Source organism: Pleurodeles waltl, chromosome 7 (assembly GCF_031143425.1).
Source record: "Pleurodeles waltl isolate 20211129_DDA chromosome 7, aPleWal1.hap1.20221129, whole genome shotgun sequence".
NCBI lineage: Eukaryota > Metazoa > Chordata > Amphibia > Caudata > Salamandridae > Pleurodeles > Pleurodeles waltl.
The window spans coordinates 1,051,044,286-1,051,071,988 of record NC_090446.1 but is presented as its reverse complement, the minus strand read 5'-3'; the positions used below and the strand labels follow the sequence as shown (position 1 = coordinate 1,051,071,988).

The 27,703-nt window shown below is 42.0% G+C and overlaps 1 protein-coding gene across 1 annotated transcript in view; it reads right to left on the bottom strand.

The window, feature by feature from the left end:
- Positions 1–27,703, bottom strand: part of SMURF2 (SMAD specific E3 ubiquitin protein ligase 2) — a 708,378-nt gene that overhangs the window by 421,819 nt on the left and 258,856 nt on the right. The window contains exon 6 of the mRNA XM_069199920.1: positions 8,363–8,447. Within this exon, the coding sequence (XP_069056021.1) occupies positions 8,363–8,447 (85 nt within the window). The remainder of the gene's footprint in view (positions 1–8,362; positions 8,448–27,703) is intronic.

The following is a 27,703-nucleotide window of genomic DNA, read 5'->3' as shown; positions in this document are numbered from 1 at the left end:
ATATGTTGTCTTCTTAGGTAGGCTGCGACTACCGCTAGGCACTTTGTGAATACCCTTGGAGCTGTTGTTATTCTGAAGGGTAACACTTTGAACTGATAGTGCTTTCCTTGAATGACAAACCTGAGATATTTTCTGTGCACAAGATGGACGGGTATATGAAAATATGCATCCTTGAGGTCTAATGTTGCCATGAAATCGTGTTTTTGGAGTAGTGGGAGAACATCTTGAAGAGTTACCATGTGAAAATGTTCTGACAGGATGTAAAGGTTGAGGGTCCTGAGATCTAATATTGGTCTTAGGGTGGCATCTTTTTGGGGAATCAGGAAATATAGTGAATAAATATAGTGATCCCTACTTGATCTTGTGGCATGGGTTCTATTGCTTGTTTGAGTAATAGAGATTTGACTTCCTCCTGTAACAGATTGATGTGTTCTGTCGATAATTTGTGTGGTTCTGGTGGAATGATTGGGGGAGTTTGTATCAATTCTAGGCAATAACCATTGCGGATAATTGATAGTGCCCAATTGTCTGTGGTAATGTTTTGCCAATTGGTGTGGAACTGTTGTAGTCTTCCGTCCCCTCCCCCCCCAACCACAGGAGAGATGTGGAGTGGAAGGGGATGAGACAAGTCACTGCTTAGGGTGCTGTGAAATTTGTTTAGAGGTTTGAAATGTCCCTCTATTTCTGGGATACTGTCCCCTTTATGTGCCCCTAAAACCACTGCGTTGGTATTGTGGTTGGTAGGTTGGTTTTGCCTGTGATGTTGATGTCTCTGCTGTTTGTGTTCGAAATCCACCTCTAAACTGAGGTTTCCGAAAGGATCCCCTCTAAGGTGTGGAGTAGAGTGCACCCATTGCTCTTGCGGTGTCCGAGTCTTTGCGCCATTTCTAACTGGCTCTGTCAATGTCTGGGTCAAAAAGTTGCTTTTTATTAAATGGCATATTTAACATTGCTTGCTGATTTTCGGGTTTAAAGCCCAAGGACCTGAGCCATGCATGTCTTCTTATTGTTACTGCAGTGTTGACACTTCTGGCAGCGGTGTCTGCTGCGTCTAGGGCAGAACAGATTTGATTATTCGTGATGGCTCCTCCACCACTTGCTGTGCCCTCTTCTGATGATCTTTGGGGAGATGCTGAATTATGTCTTGCATCTCATCCCAATGGGCCCAGTCGTATCTAGCTAACAGTGCTTATGAGTTAGCTATCCTCCACTGATTCGCTGCTTGGGATGCAACTCTCTTCCCTGCGGCATCAAACTTTCTGCTTTCTTTGTCTGGTGGGGGTGCATCTCCTGATGATTGGGAGTTTGCCCTTTTTCTGGCTGCGCTGACTACAACTGAATCTGGAGGAACTTGTTGTGGTATATAATCAGGATCAGAGGGAGGTGGTTTGCACTTTTTCTCTATCCTGGGCATAATTATACATGCTTTAAGTGGCTCGATAAATATTTGATCGGCGTGTTTTAACTTGCCTGGGAGCATGGGGAGGCACTGATATTTTGAATGTGTGGAAGAAAGAGTATTAAACAAAAAAAATCCTCTTCTAAATGTTCAGTGTGCATGGTGACCCCATGGTAAGCTGCAGCCCTAGCTATAACCTAATTATACCATAGTGCTATCCTCAGGTGGTGAAGGCTTAGAGGGATAGCTGCCTGGGTCATTGCTGGGAATGGGGTCTGAATCATAAAGATCCTATGGATCTACATTGTCCTGTTGTGAGTCAAAAGAGTGTGATGGTAACTGCACTGGTGTAGGACTGGTAGGAGGAGCGGTATGCAGGTGTGGAGGAGAATGAGGAGGGGAAAAATTGAGGAGGTGGTGGTTTCTCCTTCGGTTTTGGCACTTTAGCTCGAGGCTGCATAGTGTCCAATTTCTCCTGAAAGGCTATTTTCCTCTTAGGTTTTAGAGGAGGTGCTGTTAGGATTCTGCCGGTTTCCTTGCGGATATGAATCCTGGCTTGCCTCCCATCCATTACTTCAAGTATTGGCTGTACTTCAGTCTCCTCTTCAGAGGTTTTGTGGCTTTCTTTTAGTCCATGTTCCTCTGTGTATCTTGCTCTTTTCGGTTCCAAAGCCGGCTTTTTCGGTATCGAAAAAGATGGTGTAGTCTATGTTCTCGGCTCGAAAAGGGATTTCCGAAATTTCAACCCTGAAAAATGGTGTTTGCTCGAGTCGGACACGGAGCCTTTTATGGACTCCGATGGTTTCGAAGGACTGGCTTTTTTCGGTGCCAAGCTGGCAGTTTGGTCACCGGATGTCTTTTTTCCGGCCGAGCCATGGCCTTTCGGCAGTGGCGTACCCAAGGACTTATGTTTCTGTCTTTGTGATGCTACAGGGGCAGGCGTACTCACATGTTGTCCTGCCGTGACTGGTCTGTCTTCCTCGGGTTCCTGAGTCAGAACCTTGGAAGGAGACTGCTCTCTGCATGATCTCTTCCTCCTCCACGATGAGATGTTCGGAGCTTCTGGACGCCATCTCGAGTCTTCGTGCACTCCTGTCTCGAAGCGTCTTTATGGACCGGAAGGATCGACAGGCCTCACAATTTTCTTCCCGATGATCTGGGGAAAGGCAAAGATTACAGATGAGATGCTGGTCTGTATAAGGGAATTTTTCGTGGCACCGAGGTCAGAATCGGAATGGAGTCCGATCCATGAGGCTTCCAGGCGGTCGGCCCGAGTAGGGCGCGCGCGCCCCGAAGGGAGAATAAAGTTGTCTTCTCCGACTGTACCGATGTGTCGATGGAAGATGTAAACCTGATCGATACAAAACGCGTTATTTTCTTCGGTATTGTAAGTTTTCCAAAAGCGAAAGGAAACCTGTCTGAACCCGACGGCAGAAATAAAACAATCTAACATGGAGTTGATGGCCATGCGCAATGGAACCGAAGTGGAGGAGTCACTCGATCCCGTGACTCGAAAACATTTCTTCGAAGAAAAACAACTTGTAACACTCCGAGCCCAACACTAGATGGCAGAACTATAACGCACAGCATGTGTATCTGCAGCTACACATGCCACAGAACATATATATATATATATATATATATTTGTATTTATGAATATACTTTTTTGTGTCTTTCATTCCTACTAGTGGCTGGAGTCTTCTTCAACACCAACCACCTCTAATAAGTCAACATTACATACACGTTACACCTTCTGGAGCCCTTTCTATTGGTTAGTTCAAATTTTTACATCAACGTTTTTGTACCTGGTCCACTAACATAAATAACAAAGGATTGCATGCAGCCTTGATGCAAGGAGAATGCACCATTGCTCTTGCATTATGTGCTCTAGGAGAAAATTAAGATACGTTTTCGGTCATTAAAAAAGAGGCACTTGCTGCTAGAAGGGGAATAAATTAATTCAAAAAGTTATTGTGGGGACAGAAATTTCGAGTGGAAACAGACCACAAAACACTTAGGGAAAATTTTAATAAAAAAAGGGTAGGATAAAGTCTCATTAAGAATTTCCAAACGGGCAGTTTCCTTAGATGATTTTGAGGTGGTATACTTTCCAAGTGCCCTGGATGTTTTGGCAGATTGCTTGAGGAAGTAGAATTAAGGTGACAGTAGCAGACACAGAGATTTATGACTGGTGGTGGAAAGTGAAAAATTGTGAGGTGACAAAAGGGTCGGTTATGTAAAAATGGAATTATTGTAGTGGATTGGCAAATAGTGGCCAAGTAGGACATAAATCAAATAAGAGGTGTTAACTTATTGGAGGGTACACAATGAGTTGGCTGTTGCAGATAGACTTTGTGGAGAAGTGTGGCACAATGGTTAGAGAGGCAGACCCTGATGCGGAGATCTAACCCGGGACCAGGGTTCAATTCCCGCCTCGGCGGTTCTTGGGCTCAATTTCCCTGGACAGGATATTTCTCGCCTCGGTGCCTAATCTAATTCATGGGTCTCACTCTGCAACTCTGGGCAATAGCTTGCTTAATCTCCACAACGGCCCCAACAGCGCTAGGATGCCTGGCTTCACCTTGGGGGTTGCCCAGGAGTGGGCACCTCACAAGGAAAAGCCAGGAGGGGTTCCACAGCGGTATGCGTTCAGCGCCTCGATACCTTAGGGTCGGAGTGCGCTTTACAATACGAATTTACATTACATTTACATTACTTTTTTAGAGTAATCACGTTAATTCCCCCACACAGTGGTTGATGCAAACTAGTAGAAACTACTTATGAAAGACATTAGGGATAAGTAAGATCAAAGAAAGATTTAGGTCTGACGTCTGGTGGCTACGACAAGATGTAACAGTAGAAAGAACTGTGAGAAGTTGTATGGAGCGTCAAGCCAGCCAAAAGTTAAAGATAAAAATTCCTCCTATGGAATGCAGAGAATTTCCCTCAGACCCCTTGTAAGAGGTGCATTTGGATACTATAGGTCCCACATCAGAAGAAAAAGATCAGAATGACGTAGTTGAACTAGTCAATTTGTTTCCTCGTTGGCCAGAATTGGAAATAGTTTGATATGGCCACAGGTACAGTGATTACATTTTAGGATCAGTTATTTCAAAGAGGTGTTGCTGATGGACAACGGGGGATACTTTATCTCCAAAGAAATGGCCTTCTAACAGAAAGGAATCAAACATAAGGTAACATCCCTATACCATCCAGACATACCATCCAGACATGAATGGTGTAGTCGAAAGATTTTATTACATTTTGAAGGAAAGTATTTAGTTGGCAAAATGCAGCAATGAGTGTTGCAAAGAACAAATACTTAACATGCTGTGGGCATACAGAATAATCCCACATTGCTTCACTGAGAGCGCTCCCTTTGATCATTTAAGGGGAGGCATCCCAGTACCTTTTCTAACACCAGGACAAATGTCTTGGAGCAAAGGGAAATGTGATCAAAGTCCAAAAGAGCAGTGGAGAAAGAAAGAAACATATGTTGAGAATAAACCACAGTTCGATAGGGGGGAAGCTGTGGATTATGAAGTTCTTATAAAGGCTCCCACAGATAATTCTCCAGATGCAAAGTTTATACACCTATGCAAAAAGAAAATTCAAGAAAACAGAAGACAGACATTCTTAGATTATGATATCTGTGCAAAATAATTAATTACTTGTCATGTTTAAGTCTAATAATTTCTTTTGGGAATGTATATATTATTTATTTTCTTGACTTAACTGTGTTGTATTTTGTATTATACTATAGTGAGAAGAAGTTGTGTGGTATCTTCACATTCTAGGTCATGGAGCTTCTAAGATAAGCTTTGGAATGTTAAGCGCTTAATACTGACAGTTGTAGCCAGGAGTGGACTGTGACAAGACACTCCCCTTTGTGTTCCTCAATCTCACTCAAGCTTCCTATGCTTCTTCAGGCACACAGGCAATGAAAAAAGCAGTTAAACCAAAATACTCCTGCAGGCTGATCCCTGCTGTGATTGACAAATTCATGAAATCCCTACATTGCGCACTGAGATTGGTGAAAGAAAGATTAAATTAAATACCCCGTCTCCAGAGCAGCACAGTACCAAGATCCTATAATTCCAGTTTCTACTTCAAATCTACAAATCTAGTTTGCATGCATAGCTTTGTATTTTGGTCAGCTTCCAGCTAATCCTGTTTGTAATCCATCATACTCACTAGTCAAACTGGTTCTGGCAGCATGAACCGCCAATGGCATAAAACAATAAGAATTTTGAATTGCTCCAGTCCTATTTAAGGAACATACCGTTCCTGTTTTAACATGCAGTGCATCTACTTAAATTAGGATCACTAAGCCAGGCTTACACTTTAGGGTGATGGACAGCACAGAAAGTACACTTGGAAAGCAGCGCACACATTTAAGGTCTACTACATTTCTCTGCTTTGGGCCCACTTTCTTGCTAAGACCACTGCAATAGTTACAACTGCTACAGATAAGATGAAACATTAATTATTTAATAACTTGATCCCATAGGTATTATTACCCAATTTAGTGCTGCTCAAAAATCTTCCAAAAGATAGAAATGCCAATTTCATCTGGGGAAAAACTATGTCTGAAGATTTTCTCTAGTGGTTGTATTGTAGTTTTTATACAGTACATCGCCCACTGTTTCCAATAGCACCTTGGAGCTGTTTGGGAGTTAACAGCCTTTCTGATAGCTATCTCCAAAGGGAAGGCGTTTTGAGACTGTATTTAGTGCCTTTGCCAATGCCTGAGCACAACAGCATTGTTTCGGTATCTTTTGCCTACTCTTCGTGGACATCTCACTCCCATCCCCACTAGCGGTCAGCAGCTGGCCCCAGCACAGTGGTCTGATATGTGCTGCATGTTCTGCCCCTTTTTGCCTTTGTGCAGTGGTGCCTTGGATACCAGAGCAACATTTCAAGTACCATAGACCTAGTTTTAAGACAGAACCATGGCCTTTCTGCTTAGCTAACTATTAGTCTAATTACTTTGCGACTCCTACTAGTGTGATGTGTACATTGCACCTATAGCCAGGCATTTTTGTTTCCTATATTTTTATGATCTCCAACCCAGTTCAGCATTATTACAGGAAAAGCAATCATCCGAGTGTCTAATTGTGCTTTTCCTCTCAGAAAGCTGCCTTCTTTTGTTAAATGTTCTCTGTTTTGGTCGCTCTTTGTTTTTTGGCACCTTATTCTGCGCACCTTCATCATGTAGTTCTCCAATGAAAGCACAACGGAAGTCATCCTCACTCACTAACATTTAAATTAAATGTAACCATGCCCTGAAAGAATAAATGCGGAGTAAACACGAGAAGGGTTTCAACAGTCCTAGGTTGACTAAATTAGAAAATGAATGGATGCCATACGTTTGGTGAGAATCTATGTGAGATTTAAAGCGTGCTCAGAATTTTACTGAGCATCAGTGATGATAGTGCATGGTAGATAAAATCTGATGTGATTCAACCTGAATTTGGAATTTACTCAGTTGAAGCTTCACCATAGTAAGCAAGCAAGTAAATAAATAAAGTCTATTTCGGGCTCAGTCCATAAAATACATCAAATAGTAACATAAGTAAAACATTTTCATCTATACAAAACACAAAAACTTCTATAAAATAGCACAAAATAGATAGAAATCCGCAGTCCAACTAGTCATACTAAAAAATGAAGGTTAAAACATCAAATCAGTTAGAGGTGTCATCTAGAAACCTTAATTTATATTCGTCAGAACAACTGACAGGGTTTGCAGGATACCTTTCCACGGTCATCTTGGGTAGAATGGCTAAAAGGCTCTAATTCACAATGCAAAAAGGCAATAACAATTACAACATCATTCCCCCCCTTTTTCCTAAGTAACCATACAGAATAAAGATAACGACTATCTCCAAACACAATAAGGTGGGTGGTGTCTGTACGCAGAATTCTATATGCCTCCCTAAAGTGTCTTACCCCTGTGTTGTTGCACAGGCGTTTTAGCCATGATTGCCCTGGCCTTTGATATACATGACAAAAATAAATCACGTGCTCAGTATCCTCTATGGCACAGTTACAAAAACCGGCAACCTGCTGTTTTGGAGGGGTGAGTTTTCCAATAACGTGAAAGTATATACCAGTAACGTTCCCAATCTAAATTTGATTTAGAACGTGTGGGCATTAGGAGGATATATCATCTGTGTATACCTCCTTAGCAGGAACAAGCTGGTGATTTAGGAAGTACTCCACCAGGCTCCCACTGTTAGCCTTGCAGTGTATACGTTCCTCTCCCACTAGACAGATTTAAGTTGACCCTTAGATTCAGCATTAATTAGACCTTGATTGTTCCAATAATCACCCAAACCTAAATTAATAAGATGACGCTTAACATACTTAAACCAAGGGAGTTATTGTATTTTACTCAGTCTCAAGACTTCAACATAGCTAGGAATAGATTTGTGGCAGGGCGTATAATTCTTGTCCCAGACAGGACAGCAATCAACATGCATTATCCGATTTTGGTTTGCGTAGTGATATTACAGTTGTATGCTGATTTTGAAGATTACAAACATGAATTCCAAATACTGCAAGTATTAATGGAGTTGATGGACCCAATCCATGAGAAAAGTGTTGGTCTCTTTCAGGCAGGGGTTAGATCCCGAGACCTCTGTTTTACTGAAGGTATATTTCTTAGATGTTTGATTTTGTGAAGTACTGTCACTGGTGTTTTCCTCATCTCTGCTTAACCAGTTTTATTACTTAGAATGAAAGACTGAGGCTTTTTTGGCCAGGAGAAAAGCAACACAAAAAAGTGCACTAACATTTACAGAACAATCGACTCCGACGTTGATGGAAAACAATTTAGCTAGTATAGCTTTTTCATCGCATTTTATAAAAAAATAACCATGAACCTCAATGTTGCCAGAACATGTGTATCAAGTCAAACAGGCTCTTAATGCTACGGGATTCGTTATGAGTGTATCTTACCCATCTGGTAAGTCATTATCAAAGAGACGACTGCAGTCTACAACTTGACCTCCTGTGCCAATTCGATCCCTGGACTGAAGACTTACTATAAAAAAAGAAAAGAAACAATTACACACATGCACACCTTGAAATGACAATAATGTGGGGTTATTGTTTAAAAAATTCATTTCACATCACCAAGTCCAACATACTCCAAACATTCGAACATCTAGGGGAACCTGTAAGAAGAGCCTTTTTGTAATCCAGTCTAGAGACCACAAGAGCATAAACCACCAACTAACTTCAACTGTTCTAGGCAGATTAGGTATTACATGCATAAAAAAAAAAAATCTGAAATAAAATAACCCAAAATGGGCAAGAGAACCCCACAATAGTCACTAGGCTTAAAATCATGATCACAGTGTTCTTTTCTTTGAAGAACTTTTCCCATATTGTTGCTAGTTAGCTAAGATGTAGGGCAACACTAAGGGCCTCATTACAACCTTGGTGGTCTTCAGACTGCCAGGTTCGCAGTGGCGGTGTCAAATCTACATTATGACTCCACAGGAGGGAGTAGCGGTGCTTGCGGTCTGAATGCTCCATGGCAGCGCTGCAAGCAGCGCCGCCATGGTGATTACGACTCTCCCTCCCCGCCAGGTTTTATATGGCGGTAGTACAGGCATGTAAAGGCTGGCGGAGACTGGGTTCAGGGGTCCTGTGCATCGCCCATGCACTTGAATACTGTCTGGGAAAATATTTCACCACATTAGTACCAGTTCAACTCCCAAATAAAACAAAAAGTGTCTAAAGAAAAGTGACCAGCCACCTTTTGCGGAGGGCCACCCGCTATGAGGCAACACATGTCGCTGCATTCTTAGTAACCTTTGATCCGTTTGAGCTAGAAACATTTTTTTCTGATAAAATCTGCAGATTATGCAGCAGATTACTGATTACAGAATTGCATTTTTCCAGTGGTCCTGCCAGAAAAGCACAAAACTGAATTCTAGTTGGTGCAGTGGGGAAGAGTGCCATGTGTCTTTACAGTGCGACGAAGTCCGAGCCTGTGAAAGAAAGCACTGTGAATATGTAAATCATTATATCTATATATTTTACCAATAAGTAATCAGACTATACCTAGAAATATTTTGTAAGTATCCATTAAAAGTATGCACTCATGAACTCAGTCGGTAGCACTCTTACATAACCTCTAAAGAAAAAAAAAATCTTTGCTATTGTGGAGCTCCAAATGACTATCAGTTAAAGCCAATTCTGCCCCCAAGCATTTATATTTGGCAGGCACCCTGGTGAGAAGGCTTCTTTAGTTTTCTTTCCTTCTGTTCAGAGCTGAAGACTTCACCCCTTTTACTTTCAGGCACAAGCATTTCAAGGTCAGCCTTAACCTTTCTGGTATATATGTTTTTCTAAAAGGGTGAGTGCAGGGAGGAGACCAGCAGGGTTGCACAGCCCAGATAGATCCTCCAGACTCCTGGGGCCTCAAAGTAATGGTCCAGAAGAAAAAGGAAAGGGACAAGATCCACAAATAGTATAAGTGATGTGGAGGCACATTTTTTTGTTTTGAAAAGGGACAGACGGTTTCATCTGACAGATGCTCCTGGGGAGGGGATACAGGGGGGTCTTTTATTTAGTTTTAAGGGGTAAGATTACCATTAGTGCTGCAGGTGCTGTGGCACTGGTGACAAGGGTCTGAGGGGTAGTACTGCAATTAGGAATGTCTGTCTTTCTTAAAATAAAAAAATAAAAAGTTATGGTGGGGCCAATTATCCTTGCTAGTGTTAGGGCTGAGAGCATCTTTACTGCAAAAACGGTGGAAGCATTTTTTCCTGAAATGAAGGATATGTAGCCTAACCATGGGAGTTGACAAGTTTGGAACTGGGGAACCAGGTTAAATTCCCTTTGTTGACTCAACATCGTGTGATTCTGGGCAAATCACTCAAGCTCCCATTGCCTAAATACATGTAATAAATGTAAAGCGTTCCAATACTCTTCGTCTGAGTTCAGGCTGTATAAAACTCGAAAAATATGGGGCAGAGCCCACTTCAAGATTGGAGTGATGTTCAGGCATTGGTTGGAAAGGGGTAAAAAATGTCAGAGGATGTATCTTTCTACTCAGGACACTGCTATCACTGGTGCAGCAGGTACAGTTGCATTGGTGCCCAAGAGTGCAAGGGGGGGAATCACAACAGTGATTGTTTTTTTGGGCAATATCGATTTTTGTCTGATGAATTTGCTCTTTTATGAATCTCAGATTTATTGTGGATTTTGAGCCACTGACAAAGTATCCCTGAAATTACATTAGCCCGGACAACTGCACTTAATCCTTCCACTCTGTTCCCTCAATACTTGTCATAAAGTTTTTGGGGGAAGGGGCCCAATTTTAAAATAATTTGCTCTGGTGTGGGGGGGTCTCAAAGAATATATATATATATATATGTTACCCAGTTGCCATCTGTTTGTGACATGTAGTGCTGTGGAGTCACATGCTTTGCATAAGTCCGCGATCTAGAATTGGGTCCGGAGTGTTACAAGTTGCTTTTGTTCGAAGAATCTTTTTGTGTCACAGGATCGAGTGACTCCTCTCAGTGATACTGCGCATGGGCATCGAGTCCTTTGAGATTGTTTTCCCACAAGTGGGTGAGGTAAGAAGTGTATAGAAAGTAAAAAAAAATAAAATAAAAAAAAGATGCCCTTGCAATCTATTTACATATGTACAATATTTATGTTAGTGCAACTTCAACAGCTACAGGAGTCCGGGGAGGGGGCATGTAAATCTACAGAACTACATGCCACAAACAGATGTCTACTGGGTAACTAACATCTTCTGTTCGATCGCAAACTTGGCTGTAGATGCACATGCTTTACACAGACTGTAAAGCAGTCCCTCCATATAAGCGGTTGCTAGCCTGTAGGAGTTGGAGTTGACTAAAACAAAGTGTTCTGGGCACTGCCTGGCCAAGATTGGCTTGTTGGCGTGCTAATACGTCTACACAATAGTGTTTAGTAAATGTATGTGGTGTAAACCAAGTAGCAGCTTTACATATATCTGCTATGGGGATGTTACCTAGAAAAGCCATAGAAGCACCCTTTTTTCTGGTGGAGTGTGGGTAGCCTGCGTTTGGCTTTAGCATTGCAAGTTTGAGTGCATTTGATCATCCATCTGGCTATACCATTTTTTGATACTGGGTTGCTTTTATGAGGTACTGAAACATCAACAAAAAGTGGTTTATATTTCCTAAACTCTTTGGTTCCATCAGTATAATACATGAGAGCCCTTTTAACATCTAGTGTGTGAAGAGCTCTTTCTGTAACAGAGTCTGGTTGTGGAACGAAAACTCGTAATTCAACTGACTGGTTGAGCTGGAATAGTGAAACTACGTTTGGAAGGAATTTAGGATTTTTTTTTTTTTAATTATTTTTTTTAGAAGAACTACTATCTTTGTGCATTTAAAAGAATGTCTCTTCTAGGGTTAGAGCCTGGAGTTCATTTACACGTCTTAGGGAAGTGATAGCTATTTAAAAAAAGGCACTTTCCATTAAATGAGTTGTAAAGCAAATGCGTGCATTGGCTCAAAAGGTGGACCCATGAGCCTAGTAAGGAGAATATTAAGGTTCCATGATGGTGCTGGAGGTACCCTGGATGGAATGACTCTTGAGACCGTACATGAAGGCTTTGATAACTGGAATTTTGAATAAAGAGATGTGTTGTCTGTTTTGTAGGCAAGCCGCTGTAACTGCTAAATGAAGATGAATAGATGGGTATGCTATGTTTGCTTTCTGTAAATGTAGCAGATAAACAATCACTTGGTCTGAGGCTTTGAGAGGGTCAATGTGTTCATGTTTATGTTGACAGCATTCAAAACGTTTCCATTTTGCAGCATAACACTGTCTGGTTGTAGGTTTATGTGTCTCTTTTAGTATGTCCATGCATTCTTGCTGTAGATTTAAGTAACTGAACTGTATTACTTCATGAGCCATATCACAAGGTTGAGAGTTTTGGGGTCTGGATGCCTAATCTGTCCTTGATTTTGAGTGAGAAGGTCCAGCCTGTTGGGGAGCTTCTCGTGTGGAACTACTGACAGATCCAGAAGTGTTGTGAACCAAGCTTGACGTGCCCATGCTGGAGCTCCAGGGATCATGGTGAGTGAGTTTTGTCTCAATTTGTGAACTAGAGACAGAAGGAGTGGGAAAGGCAGAAAAGCATAAGCAAATATCCCTGACCAATTCATTCATAGAGCATTGCCCTTGGGCTGAGGGTTTAGGTGCAAAGTTTAGGCATTTTGTATTTTCTGCAATGGCGAAGAGGCCTATTTGGGGTGTTCCCCACTTTTGACAGTACTGGTGAAGGACTTGTGGGTGGAGTTCCCTTTCGTGGACTTGTTGCTGCATCCTACTGAGGTTGTCTGCCATGTGGTTGTCTATGCCTGGGAGACACTCTGCCACAAAGTGAATGTGGTGGTGAATCGCCCATTTCCATACTGTGAGCAAGACAGGACAACTGAGAAGAATGTAAGACCTAGAATTGGCCTGACTGACCAGTCATTCTTTGGTATAAGGAAGTATATGAAGTATACTCCTGACCCTTGCTGTGAGAAGGGTACTGGTTCTAAAGTCCCTTTGAGAAGAAAGGATTGTACTTCTTCTTTGAGAAGAGTAAGATATTCTTGTGAGAATTTGCCAGTGCGAGGGGGAATGTTTGGTGGCATGTAAGTGAGCTCCAGAAAATAAGCATGTTAGATAACTGAGAGAATACACTGGTCTGTGGTGATAGCAGACCATTGTGAGTAGAAATGTTTGAATCTTCCCCCCTACTGGAGAGGTGTGAGGTGGTGGAAGGTGTGAGTAGTCACTGGCATGCAATGGAGGCAGACCCTCTGGATGTGGATGTCTTCCCTCTGCCTTTGTTATTTGAACCGCTGTAGGATCCTCTAAAGGAACCTCTATTGTAGAAATGGGAGCTTTGTTTGTTTTGAGACAATGAAGGCTCAGTAGAGGATGGTTTGAAGCCTTCCCTCAATTGTGGGCAACAAAAATTACCATGTTGTGTGGTGGTGAGTAACGCCCCCATAGCTTTTGCTGTCTCTGAGTCTTTTTTACGTTTTTCTATAGTGTTATCCACTTCTTGGCCAAATAAGTGTTCCCTGTCAAATGGTATGTTGAGGACTGCCTGCTGTATTTCTGGCTTGAATCCTGAACAACTAAGCCAAGCATGCCTGCATATAAAGATACTGGTATTAATATTGCGTGCTGCAGTATCTGCGGCATCAGTTACATGTCTAATAGAATTATTGGAAATAGTTTGTCCTTCTAATACAATCTCCTGCACCCTTTTCACGATGCTCCTCTGGGAGGTACGGAAGGGGATCCCCCAATCCGTCCCAGTGGGCCCTGTCGTATTGTGCCAAAGGTGCCTGTGAATTGTCACTATGCCAAATATTGGCAGCTTGTGCAGCTACTCTTTTTCGTGTTGCATCAAATTTTTTTCTTTCCTTGTCAGGAGGGGCGAATCTCCTGTGGACTGACTATTAGCATGTTTGCGCTTTGTACTGACTATTGAGTCTGGAGGGATTTGAGCCAACATAAACAGAAGGTCTGTAGGTGCTGCTTTGTATTTTTTAAATAGACCTTTGGGGTGATAACCTGAGACCTAACGGGTTCTTCAAAAACATAATTATCATGTCTAAGCATGCTGGGGAATATAGGGAGAAACTGACTCTATGTGTCATAGTCATAGTGTTAAAGAGGAAATCCTCTTCAATGGGGTCAGTGTGCAGCTGGACATTGTGGTATGCGGCTGCCCTTGCTATGACCTACTGATAAGATGATGTGTCTTCAGGAAGTGATGGCTGTGCTAGATATAAATCAGTGTCATTTGGCAGGACAGGATCATTTGAATCCCATGGCTCTACACATCATGTGGTATGTAATCTAAACCATCCTCTTGAGGAGGTGGTGAACCCTGTGGTGAAAATTGTTGTTCAATGAGTGGTGTCGGAGATTGGGGAGGTGAAGGAAGGGTAGAAGAAAACAGTGGCGAGTGTGGTGGAGAAGGCGGAGGTCTGACTGGAGCTTTCCTCCTGGAGACCTTTTTAGGGAAAGGAGCAGTGTCCATGGCCTTTCAAAAGTGAGCTTCCTTTTAATTGGATTGGGATGGGGGGGAAGCAATTATTCTCACTGTACCTTTTTGAATATGGAACTGCCGCTGATGAGCGTCCATTATCTCTAAACTAGGCTCCACTGGTGAAGTTGATTAAGAGGAATGACTGGAGTCTCCAGATGGAACAGTTTCAGAGCCGAAGTCTTGGGTTGTGTCGAAGCTGTCGGTTCCGAAGTGGATGCGGAGGCTTTTTTGCTTGGTGCCAAAGCACTCAGTTCAATGGATCTGCTCGATCCCGAACATGCCTATGATGTTGACGAGCCAAAGGTCAATGCAGAAGACGTCTTGGTTGTTTCTGGTGCCGAGCCAGATGGTCGGGCATCCGAAGATGATTTCCAGATCTGACCATGGCTCGAAGGCAGTGGCAGTCCAGCAACCTGCTTCTGGGGTTTCTTTATTGTCTTTGAATGGGGATTAGGGGCTGTTCTACTCACGGGTTGCTCAGAGGTGACAGGTTGGCTCTATATATCGGTTTGGATGTCTTACTCTCAGTCTTCGATGGATAAGGCCTCCTCCTGTTACGGCTCCTCCTGTGCGTGCTCTTCCTCGAAGATATCTGGAGTGTGGTCTGGTATTTTGGATGCCATCTCCAAACTACAAGCTCTTCGGTCCCAGAGCTTCTTGTACAGAAAGGATTGTCAGGTGTTCCAACTCAGTTCGTTGTGGTCTGGGGAGAGACACAAATAATACACCAGATGTTGGTCGGTGTGTGGGAATTTAGAGTGACATTAAGGGCAGAACCGAAATGGAGTACATTCCATGAGCCCTGCATAGTCCGACACCACTTGGAGGTGTAGGCCTGAGACGGGCACGGATGCCTCAAAAGGCAATGAGCCGGCTACCAGTGAAGAAATTCGGACCGTCCACGAGATACATAGAAACCCCGAATGAAGTATAATACCGTTGCTGTAAGAAAGGTGGATGAGAACAGTTTGGAGTAGAACGAGCTGAGGAAATACAGGAGCGAGAGAAACAAACATCCAAACCCGACGGCAGAGAGAAAACAATCTAACAAAGGACTCAATGCCCATGCACAGTATCAGAGAGAGGAGTCACTTGATCCAGTGACTCGAAAAGATTCTTCGAATAAAAACAACTTGCAACACTCTGGACCCAACACTAGATGGCGGGCTTATGCAAAGCATGTGTATCTACAGGCACACATGCCATTAAATGTGTGTGTGTATATATGGAAAATGTCACTTACCCAGTGTACATCTGTTCGTGGAATGTTGTGCTGCTGATTCACATTCTATGCATTAGACCGTCCCCCATCTAGTGTTGGGCTCGGACTGTTACAAGTTGTTTTTCTTCGAAGAAGTCTTTTGGAGTCACAGGATCGAGAGACTCGTCCTTCCGGTTACTTTGCGCATGGTCATCAACTCCATTGTTAGATTGCTTTCCCGCAGAGGGTGAAGAAAGGAGTGATAGAGTATATAAGAGAAAAGAGATGTCCATACAAATGTATATACATATGTACAAATGTTTTAACAAACGACTACAGGCTTCCGGGGAGGAGGGAGGGTGCATATGAATCTGCAGCACAACATGCCACGAACAGATATACACTGGGTAAGTGACATTTGCCGTTCGATGGCATGTGTAGCTGCAGATAAACTTGCTACGCATAGACTACAAGGCCGTTAGTCCTACCAAAAAAGCGGTGGCTAGCCTGTAGGAGTTGAAGTTGTTTGAAATAATGTTCTTAGGACAGCTTGTCCTACAGTGGCTTGTTGGTGCGATAAAACATCAACACAGTAGTGTTTAGTAAATGTATGAGGGGTTGACCATGTAGCTGCTTTACATATATCAGCCATTGGTATGTTTCCCGAGAAAGCCATTGTTGCACCTTTCTTTCTTGTGGAATGTGCTTTAGGAGTGACTAAAAGTTGTCTTTGTGCTTTGATATAACATGTTTGTATACATCTAACAATCCATCTTGCTAAACCTTGTTTTGATATAGGATCGCCTGTATGTGGCTGTTGGAAAGCTACAAAAAGCTGTTTTATCTTTCTAAACTGTTTTGGTCTGTCTATGTAATACATGAGAGCTCTTTTAAGATCTAGGGTACGAAGAGCTCTTTCTGCTACCGAATCTGGCTGTGGAAAGAAGACTGGCAATTCCACTGTTTGATTGATGTTAAAAGGACATACTACTTCTGGTAGAAATTTTGGATTTGTTCTTAGTACAACCTTATGTTTGTGTACCTGGAAAAAAGGTTCTTCAATAGTGAATGCTTGTATCTCACTTACTCTTCTTGAGGAAGTAATAGCCGCAAGGAAGGCAACCTTCCATGTTAGAAATTGAATTTGGCAAGAGTGCATGGGTTCCAAAGGTGGTCCCATAAGTCTGGTAAGTACAAAATTTAAATTCCATGATGGAAAAGGTGGTGTTCTTGGTGGAATGATGCATTTTAACCCCTCCATGAAGGCTTTAATAACGGGAACTCTGAAGAAAGAGCTATGTTGAATAGTTTGTAAATATGCAGATATTGCAGTAAGATGTAGTTTTATAGAGGAAAAAGCTAAATTTGATTTTTGTAAATGAAGTAAGTAACATACAATATCTTGTATTGATGCTGTAAGTGGATCTATGGTTTTAGATTGACAATAGTAAACAAATCTTTTCCACTTGTTTGCGTAGCACTGTCTGGTAGTGGGTTTTCTTGCTTGTTTAATGACTTCCATACATTCTGATGGAAGTTTTAAGTATCCAAATTCTATGACTTCAGGATCCAAATCGCTAGATTGAGGGCATTGGGGTTTGGATGCCTGACTCTATCTTTGTTTTGTGTTAACACATCTGGTCTGTTTGGGAGATGGGAGTGAGGTACTACAGATAGGTCCAGTAAGGTTGTGTACCAAGGCTGACATGCCCATGTTGGTGCTATGAGTATCATGCTGAGTGATGTTTGACGCAATCTGTTGACCAGAAATGGAAGGAGTGGGAGAGGGGGAAAGCGTAAGCAAATATCCCTGACCAACTGATCCATAGAGCACTGCCACTGGATAGGGGATGTGGGTGTCTGGATGCGAAGTTTTGGCATTTTGTGTTTTCCTTTGTTGCGAATAGATCTATGTCTGGTGTTCCCCACTTTTGAAAGTACTTTTGAAGTATTTGGGGGTGAACCTCCCATTCGTGTGTTTGTTGGTTGGTGATTTCTACTGGGGACATCTGCCTACTGATTGTCTATCCCTGACTGTACTGTGCTATTAGGTGAATTTGATTGTGAATTGCCCATTTCCAAATTGTTTGGGCTAGAAGGGACAGTTGAGATGAATGTGTCCCTCCCTGTTTGTTGAGATGATACATGGTTGTCATGTTGTCTTGTCTTTATAAGAACATTCTTCTGTTTAAGAAGAGGTTGAAATGCTTTTAGGGCAAGGAATACAGCTAATAGCTCTAAGTGGTTTATATGTAGCTGCTTCTGTTTGACATCCCATTGTCCTTGAATAGTGTGATTGTTTAGGTGAGCTCCCCAACCAATCACTGATGCATCTGTTGTGATTATGGTCTGAGGCACAGGGTATTGAAACAACCGCCCCTTTATTAAATTGGTGCGATTCCACCCTGGAAGGGACATATGTCTTTGGAGGTCCATCAACACTAGATCTTGAAGTTGACCGTGTGCCTGTGACCATTGTTGTGCAAGGCACTGTTGTAAGGGCCTCATGTTTAATCTTGTATGTGGGACTATTGCTATGCAAGATGCCATCATTCCCAATATCTTCATGACAAATCTCACGGTATATTGTTGATTTGGCTGTATAAGTGGGCTGAGATTTTGGAAAGCTTGTATCCTGTGTGTGCCTGGATATGCTAGAGCTAATTGAGTATTTAGGATAGCACCTAAATACGGTTGTACTTGTGCTGGTTGAAGGTGTGACTTTTCGTAGTTTATAGAAAATCTTAGTGTGTGTAAAGTTGCTATCACGTAATGTGTATGTTTTTGGCATTGCGTACGATTGTTTGATTTTATTAGCCAATCGTCTAGATATGGAAAGACATGGATGTGTTGTCTTCTTAACTATGCTGCTACTAGCGCTAGACACTTTGTGAACACTCTTGGAGCTGTTGTTATGGCAAAAAGTAACACTTTGAACTGGTAGTGTTTTCTTTGTATGACAAACCTGAGATGTTTTCTGTGAGCTGGGTGGATGGGTATGTGAAAATACGCATCCTTGAGGTCTAGGGCTGTCATAAAATCTTGTTTTTGTAGCAGTGGTCTAACATCTTGTAGAGTTACCATGTGAAAATGTAAGATGTAAAAATTGAGGGGCCTGAGGTCTAATATTGGCCTGAAGGTGCCATCTTTTTGGGGAATTAGGAAGTATAGTGAGTATACTTCTATTCCCTGTTGAGACTGTGGAACTAATTCTATTGCTTGTTTTAGTAGTAGAGATTGAACCTCTTGTTGTAGCAGAACCGTATGTTCTGGGGAAAACTTGTGATATCTTGGTGGAATATTTGGAGGGGTATTTATCAATTCTAGGCAATAGCCATTGCGGACAATTAATAATACCCAGTTGTTTGTGTGAGTGGAACTGTTGTAGTCTTCACCCCACAGGAGATGTGTAGAGTGGAAGGGAGGAAAGGAAGTCACTGCTTTGGTTGGGATGTTGGCTGTTTAGAGGTTTGGAATTTACCTCTATTTCTAGAGTACTGGCCTCTGTATGTCCCTCTAAACCCACCTCGTTGGTACTGGGTTTGATATGTTTGTTTCGTTTGTGAGGTAGAAGCCTCGGAGGTCTGTGGTCTAAAGCCTCCTCGAAACTGAGGCTTACGAAATGACCCCCTATATGGTGCAGTATACAGAGCACCCATTGCCTTTGCCGTATCGGAGTCTTTTTGCAATTTTTCTATTGCAGTGTCCACTTCTGGGACAAAGAGGTGTTTTTTTATTTTTATTGAAAGGCATGTTTAACACAGTCTTTTGGATTTCTGGTCTAAAACAAGAGTAGCGCAGCCATCAATGTCTCCTCATGGCAATGGCTGTGTTAACGCTCCATGCAGCTGTATCTGCAGCATCAAGTGCAGACCTTATCTGATTGTTACTGATGGCTTGCCCTTCCTCTACTACCCACTTGTTGTGCCCACTTTTGGTGTTCTTTTGGGAGATGCTGTATGATATCCAGCATCTCATCCCAATGAGCTCCATCATAACGGGCTAGTATAGCTTGAGAATTAGCTATTCTCCACTGATTTGCTGCTTAGGAGGCAACTCTTTTTCCTGCAGCGCCAAATTTTCTGCTCTCTTTATCAGGAGATGGTGCATCTCCTGAAGACTAGCTATTTGCCCTCTTTCTTGCTGCACTAACCACCACTGAACCTGGAGGCACCTGATGGGTAATATAATTTGGGTCAGAGAGTGCAGGCATATATTTATTTTCTATCCTTCACAGGCTCATTAACAATTTGGTCTGTGTGTTTTACCATGCCAGGTAACATTGGGAGGCATTGGTACATAGAATGTGTTGAGGAAAGTGTATTAAACAAAAAGTCTTCCTCCAGTGGTTCAGTGTGCATTGTTACCCCATGATAGGCTGCAGCCCTGGCTATGACCTGATTGTATACTGTGGTTTCTTCAGGCGGAGATGGTTTGTATGGGTAGGTAACTTGGTTGTTGTCTGGGATGGGATCAGGATCATAAAGGTCCCATGGATCTACAATGTCTTCTTGCAAATAAGAAGTGTGTTTTGGAGAAGGCATTGGTGGAGGACTGGTGTGAGGAGAGACAGATAGGTGTGAAGAATGAGGAGGAGAAAACTGAGGAGGTACTGGCTTCTCTTTTTTCTTTTGCACTTTAGCTAGGGGCTGTGCAGTGTCCAGTTCTTCTTGGAATGCCAGCTTTCTCTTTGTTTTTAGAGGAGGTGCTGTAATAATTCTCCCTGTTTCTTTATGGATGTGTATCCTAGATTGTCTCTCATCCATAACTTGTAGAATGGGTTCAATGTCCGACTCTTCCTCAGAGGTTTTACGGCTTTCTCATAATTTTTTTTTAGAAAGTCCTTGCTCTCCTGTTTAAGTTGTCTTTTTCGGTTTCGAAGTTTGTTGATTTTTCGGTATCGAAAATGCTGTGGAAGGTCTCGGCTCCGAAACTGCCTTTCGAATTTACGACCCCGAAACTTGGTGTTTCTTGCCGGAGTCTGAAATGGAGCCCTTTATGGTTTTAGTCGACTCCGAAGTAATCGGAGGTGTGGCAGGTCGGTCACCAACAGTCTTTTTACAGGCCCAACCATGGCCTTTCGGCAGTGGTGTACCCAAGGCCTTTAGATGTTTCTTGTGTGGGGGTGCAGGGGCAGACATACTCACATTCTGGCCTGCTGTGATGTGTCTCGGATAGAGACTGCTGTTTGCGACTGCTCTTCTTCGGTGACGTCGAGATGTTCACTGCTCTTCGCGCCATTTCTAGCCTTCTTGCTCTTCAATCTCTAAGAGTCTTTTTTGATCGAAACGATTGACAGGCCTCACAGTTTTCCTCCCGATGGTCTGGAGAAAGGCACAGGTTGCAAACCAAATGCTGGTCTGTGTATGGGTACTTGGCGTGGCACCAAGGGCAGAATCAGAAGTGAGTCCGATCCATCATGCTTTCCACGCGATCGGCCCGAATAGGCCCGAGTTGAACATGCGCGGCCCGAAGGGCGAACAAAGTGTTGTTCCGGCAGTACTACCGGTTCGATGCTAGATGGAGACCACAATCGAGACAATACCGACGAAAGGGAAGGTTTTCTAAAGTTTTCTGAATCAAAATCTCGGAGTGAGAGGAAACACGTCCGAACCCGATGGCAGAAAGAAAACAATTTAACAATGGAGTCGATGAACATGCGCAATGGAACCGAGAGGAGGAGTCACTCTATCCCGTGACTCCAAAAGACTTCTTCAAAGAAAAACAACTTATAACACTCCAAGCCCAACACTAGATGGCGGATGTGGACAGACCTATGCATATAGCATGTGTATCTGCAGCTACACATGCTATTGAACATATATATATCTCAAACATCCGCAACGTTCGGGGACTGAAATAATCTGCGTCCCGAACGTACAAAGACGAGTCTCCGTCACTCCAGAGAGATGAAATGAAACTTTTATTAAGCGAAGTACCCAACGCATTTCGGAAAGTAAAATTTCCTTGGTCACGGGTAACTGACCCGTTCCTCCAGTCTATTTAAATACATCAAGTGCACAATACAATACATAAACAAAATCAAAATCTCCACGTTTTACCTTCAGGAAAAATAAATCTTTAAGCGATTCACTTTGTAACTGCTTAATCACACAAACTAAAGCTAAGTACCCCACTCAGGGATTCTTTGCCTGTGGTAGATGTAAAGCTTGTATAAACAGTACAAATACGAAAAGTATTCAATTCCCCACTATTTCTACCCCTTATGTAATTCGTAAACATGTGTCATGTATGTCAGATCATTGTGTTTACACTTTAATCTGTCCTTGTAACACATTTTATATAGGTAGTACCATCCATCCTGCTAAAAAACGAATTTTAGAATATATGAGAGCTATAGATCATATAGACAAAAGCTATTGAGTAGCTAGACACTTTAGAGACCAAGTTCCAATAAGGGAAAGAGGTGGGAACAGAGTACTGGAAATTGAAGAGACTGGAATCCAGGCTAATAATTGGCATGAATACTTTTCAACCGATTGGACTTAACATGGATGAAGAATTGTCAATACATGTAGGCAATTAAGGTCCTATTTGTCTTTTGTACAACAATTTTCTTATGCTGCATTCCACGCTTTTTAAAACAATTCCTCTACTATTTTTCAATTTTTTCTAGAAAACTTCTTGTAGTATGTAGTATTTGTTTAATTTTATTTTAATTATATTTTTTATCTCCTTTTCATTGGTGGCTTTTATATTAATATATTCAATAGAGAAGATCATGACTGTTCAACTTCATTGTCAACAAAAGCAAAGGAGCTATTATATCCTTTTTTATATATATCTATTTGCCTTTCCTTATATTTTTATATTTAACTTTGCAGTAAAAGTGAATGTCTTCATTAGGGGAATAAATATATTATAAACATGATAAGGCTTTAAACTGGGTCTGTACATATTAATATTAAAAGAAATACATTAGAAGTGAATTGAATATTTTGCATTTAAATATGTTACATCCTAATACTCTTATTATGTACTTACCTAAGTTTTAGCCATACATACTGTATATTTTTATACTAAATCCCCCTTTTTTTGACTGTACAGATCATGAATATATTTCATTATTTACAACATTTAAAGAACATTTAAATGGGGATAAAATTATTTTATGCGAAGTAATATGACATTTATTAGGAGAATGCAAATTAAATCATTCAATGGATGATTAGAAATTGTTGATTAATAGTTATGCCTTTTGTATAGAAGTTGATTGATACATATTTATATAGTACTCGAGCAACTTCAAAATGGCCGACTTGTTTCAGGCTTAATTCAGGAGATGCTGCACTTTAGTCCTTTTTTGATTTTGTTTATGTATTGTACTGTGCACTTGATGTATTTAAATAGACTAGAGGAACGGGTCAGTTACCCGTGACCAAGGAAATTTTACTTTCCGAAACGCGTTGGGTACATTGCTTAATAAAAGTTTCATTTCATCTCTCTGGAGTGAGGGAGACTCGTCTTTCTACGTTCGGGACGCAGATTATTTCAGTCCCTGAACATTGCAGATGTTTGTTTCTTAAAGTATCGGGGGTCGCGACCCTGTCTCCATCTGCCACGTGAAGGCAAAGACGCTGCGACCTACATTTATTTATATATATATATATAAATAAAACACATCCAAAAATCAGGAACCATATAAATGAAGAGACCTTTGTTTAGAAAATGCAAGTTTTATAAAAAAACACTACCAGCATTAGAACAGGAACAGTCTTGGATATTGGGCAACATTCATAAAAAGTAGACAGCGGACGACCATTGTTGAAATCCATGCATGTTAAGAACTGGTTTTAAAAACTTGAGTAAAACAATGTACAGTATTTACAACAGAAAAAGTCCTCAAGGACTTGCACAGCAGACTCATCAGATGGGCAAACTAGCAAAACACCAATATTAAACTGGCTAAGGGGAAAACAAATTAACCATCTAATAGTCCCTAAGCGAAACTTGGATAAAAGTGCACATACAAATTTCACAGCTGAGTACTCAACAATTGATTGAATGATTTGGTCTACAAAAATGAGATGATAAATATTTGACAGTTAGTCAACTCGATATTTTTAATAGGAAATGTTTTTATAGCACTTTATATTGCAAGTGAGCAGATCTTCTCCCAACTGGTATAAGAGCCTTACACCTCATCGTTATGTGTTTCATGATATTAAACGCATAATAGGTAGGGATAACCTCAGCCCTGAAAAAGGCAGATGGCCCAAGGTAAAGGAAATCTTTTGGGTATATTGTAATTTATTTTAAATTACCTCGATCCCAGCTTCTAAATAAAAACATTAAGTTGGACCTCGCCACCACTGGTTGAGTCCACTGAGGTGGTATTTACCTACCTGAATGGAGAGAGGACACCAATGATGAGGTATGCCGCAAACATTTGTGGGCAAGTTTTCCTCTTCCAATACTTTGGGAAACCTCTGATGTGTCAAGAGGAGTGTAATGCTAATTGTATTTCTGTATTTAACGTGTTGCTCCATCTTGACCACTGACTCCATTTTGTGCTTAGCTTCAAACACGGTCATATTGGTGGAGCAGGTATTTTTCCACGCACAACGTATGCAACATGTTTTTTGTTCCTCTCGCTGTTCCTCACCAAGGCAGGGAACTAACATGGAGGAGTGAGGGAGAGAAGGATGTAACAGAGAATATTTATGGTACGACACGGAACAGTTTGATCTTGGGAGCGCACCTTGGGAAGAGGCCGATCTCTAAACGTGCTCTTTCAACACTGACCAGCGTTTGAAAAACAACTTACTGTATGGGAGGGGGAGTTTCTAGAACTCTCCTTTCCAGCTTGTTTAAAGTATATAAGGGGGAAGCTTGATGACTGGGGTTTGACAGAACTCATTTCCAGGAGGGGATGCCTAGCTAGGATCCCATTGTGGGTAGCTCTCTCTTTTCACAGTCATTTGGGTTCACAGCTTGAGGTATGCCAAAGAGATGATGTCTGTCTCACACCCCATGGTGATGAATTTTTAATTTGTATTTTTATCTTTGCGTTGTGCATGTATATTTTATCACTATATATATAGATATATATATCTATAGATATATATATAGATATATTATCCATGGTTGAAGTAGTGTATTGTTTTTGTTTCTATAATCATTATTATTCTACTGCTGTGATTATTTTCAGAAGTGCACTTGTGTTGCTGCATTTGACAAATATTCACTTTATTTTTTCGCTGTCCGAACCTTTTGGGAAGTGCCTTAATAAATCTAATATTGAGACTAAGAGTGTTGAATTCTTGGCATTCCTTTCATTTTGTCTTCTCTCAGTCTGAGGCAGGCACAACAAGTCCCTAGAGAGCGACCTACGTAGGGAGGGTGTTTATTTGTGACTTTAGGGAGGCTGTGCATCGCCTGAATTTCTCACGCTCTCTCCTTTTGTTTGCAAGAGCACAGAATATCAAATACCATAAATTGCAATAAACTGCAATATACCAGATGTATGGGATAAATTAAATAACATTATGTTAAGTCCCATACCGAGAGAATTACTGTGAGACCTTCCATTGTGCAAATAAATGCAGTTCTCAGAAGCAGATAAATTTACATAGTCAAACAGAAAGCAAATTGATGGTTAGGATGATATGCACATTGAGAAAAACATTTTTAATTAAACATCCACTCAATGGAGAGAATCTCAGTATTCCCACTTTTGTTAGTCGATGTTTCAACAAAAGTGGAATAAATCAAAAGGTCATCATCAGGAATATGACATGTAGTTTAAGAGTTCAACTGATGAACATATGGGGTGTGATGGTGCATTATACCCAGCAAAATGGGTTTCCCGTCATTTGCATTACTTACATGGGAAGTTTTACAAAGTGTAGAAGGACCACATTGTCTTTGTTAAATTCATACTTTCAAGTTTACTTCTGCTATGGATAACCCTTGATCTTTGTTGTATGATTTAAAATGAGTCTCAAGCAATCCCCGTTCGAAAGAAATGGAAATTATAATAGTGCACATCCTCTCATGGTGGTACAGTTGACCTCTCAATTTTTAAGTGGAATGCTTTCTCCCCGTGTATAGATCAGTGGCTCATTCAAAATAGCGATTTTTAGCACTTTCCTTAGCTTCACACAGCGGTAGAGAGGGAGGGTACTGAAGCTATGTCAAAGGATAACATATCTATTCTTGCAATGCAGCCTGAGTCAACCTTTTTAGTCTCTTGTGTAAGAGTCTAGCTTCTGCCCTAGATTCATGCTTTTCAAAGGAATCGTCACACTCCTACTGGAGCAAGCTCTTACTGCCGCTCATGCTTTAACTGTTCTGTGGGTACAAGACCGCCCCAACTTTTCCTGTGTTGTATAAGTACTGTGACTGAGTGAAGCTTGCAGGGCTTATGATAGGCCTGCGAGAGAAGTGTATATTTCTTGTACCCATGTTGCACTGATTCTGGGAGAGATGCTTGCATAACACGGTCAAAACCGTAGCAGCACCTGTGCTTAATTCAGTGGTCGCCAGTGGAGACCACCGGCACGTATTTCCGGGAACTGGCATTTTCTTTTTTCACAACATATTTTTACTGAGCTCAAGAGACGGAAACACACCAAGGTCAGAAAGACGACCAAAAGGAAAGAAAACAAAACCGTCACCAAGGGAGACAAGCTCTGAAAGCACTATTTTTGTATTTCTATTATGTTATTAATTTTCATCTTGCATAGCCACTACAAGCGAAAAAACACTACTAGGTGTGAGTGACGCTACCACATCGACAATATTAAAGGGCGGTTGAGGGCTGTGTTCAGAGCATTAGTCAGCTCCCTGTATTAGACTACCGGTATGCTCTGTGAATGACATGGAACCGTCTGCTGTGTCAGAATCAATAAGCGCTGCGGGGATGGCGGGGGTAGAGTGAGAGAGGAGTAGAGAGAGGGACAAGGGGGGGTAGAGGGGTAGAGGGAGGTAGAGGTGTAGAGATATAGAGAGCGAGAGAAGGGTAGAGAGACAGAAATAGAGAGAAGGGTAGAGGGAAGTAGAAGTGTAGAGTTGGAGAGGGAGCTAGAGAGGTAGAGGGGCTAGAGAGGTAGAGATAGAGGTATTTGTAGTTAGAGGTAGAGAGGAAGATATGGAGACAGGTAGAGAGATGTAGAGAGGGGGTAAAGGTAGACAGAGGGGGTAGAGTGAGAGGGGTGGAGGTAGAGAGGAGGTAGAGAGGGGGTAGAGTGAGAGGGGTAGAGGTAAAGAGAAGGGATAGGGATGAAGAGAGGTAGAGGCGGAGGCATAGAATGAGAGGTAGAGAGGGAGAGGGGAGAGAGAGAGAGAGAGGGAAATAGGTATAGGTAGGGGTGTAGAGAGATGGAGGTGTAGCAAGGTACAGAGGTGTAGAAAGACAGGTAGAGGGCGCTAGAGAGAGGTAGAGATAGAGTGGTAGATGTAGTCAGAGGTAGAGAGGAAAATATAGAGAGGTAGAGAGATGTATAGAGGGGAAAGGGTAGACAGAGGGGAGTAGACAGAGGGGTAGAGGTAGAGAGGGGGTAGAGTGAGACGGGTAGAGGTAAAGAGAAGGGGTAGGGGTGTAGAGAGATGGAGGTGTAGCAAAGAACAGAGGTGTAGAAAGAGAGGTAGAGAGTTAGAAGTAGGTAGAGATAGAGGGATAGAGAGAGGGGGGTAGAGCGAGAGAGAGGGGTTGGAGGTAGGGAGAGAAAGGTAGAGGTTTAGAGAGGTAGACAGGTAGAGAGGGGGAAGAGGTAGAGAGAGGTAGTAGAAGGAGGGAAAGAGTTAGAGAGAGGTAGAGTGAAAGGTAGAGAGAGGTACAGAGCAGTAAAGAGAGGGGTAGGGGAGAGGTGGTAGAGAGGGGTAGAGGTGGAGACAAAGGGGTAGAGGTAGAGACAAAGGGGCAGAAGCAGAGAGGTAGAGGCAGAGAGAGGTAAAGAGATGGGTAAATGTAGAGAGGGAGAAGGAGGGGAGAGATAGAGGTGTAGGGAGGCAGAAGTGTAGTGAGGTAGAGGTGTAGTGAGGTAGAGGTGTAGAGGTGTAG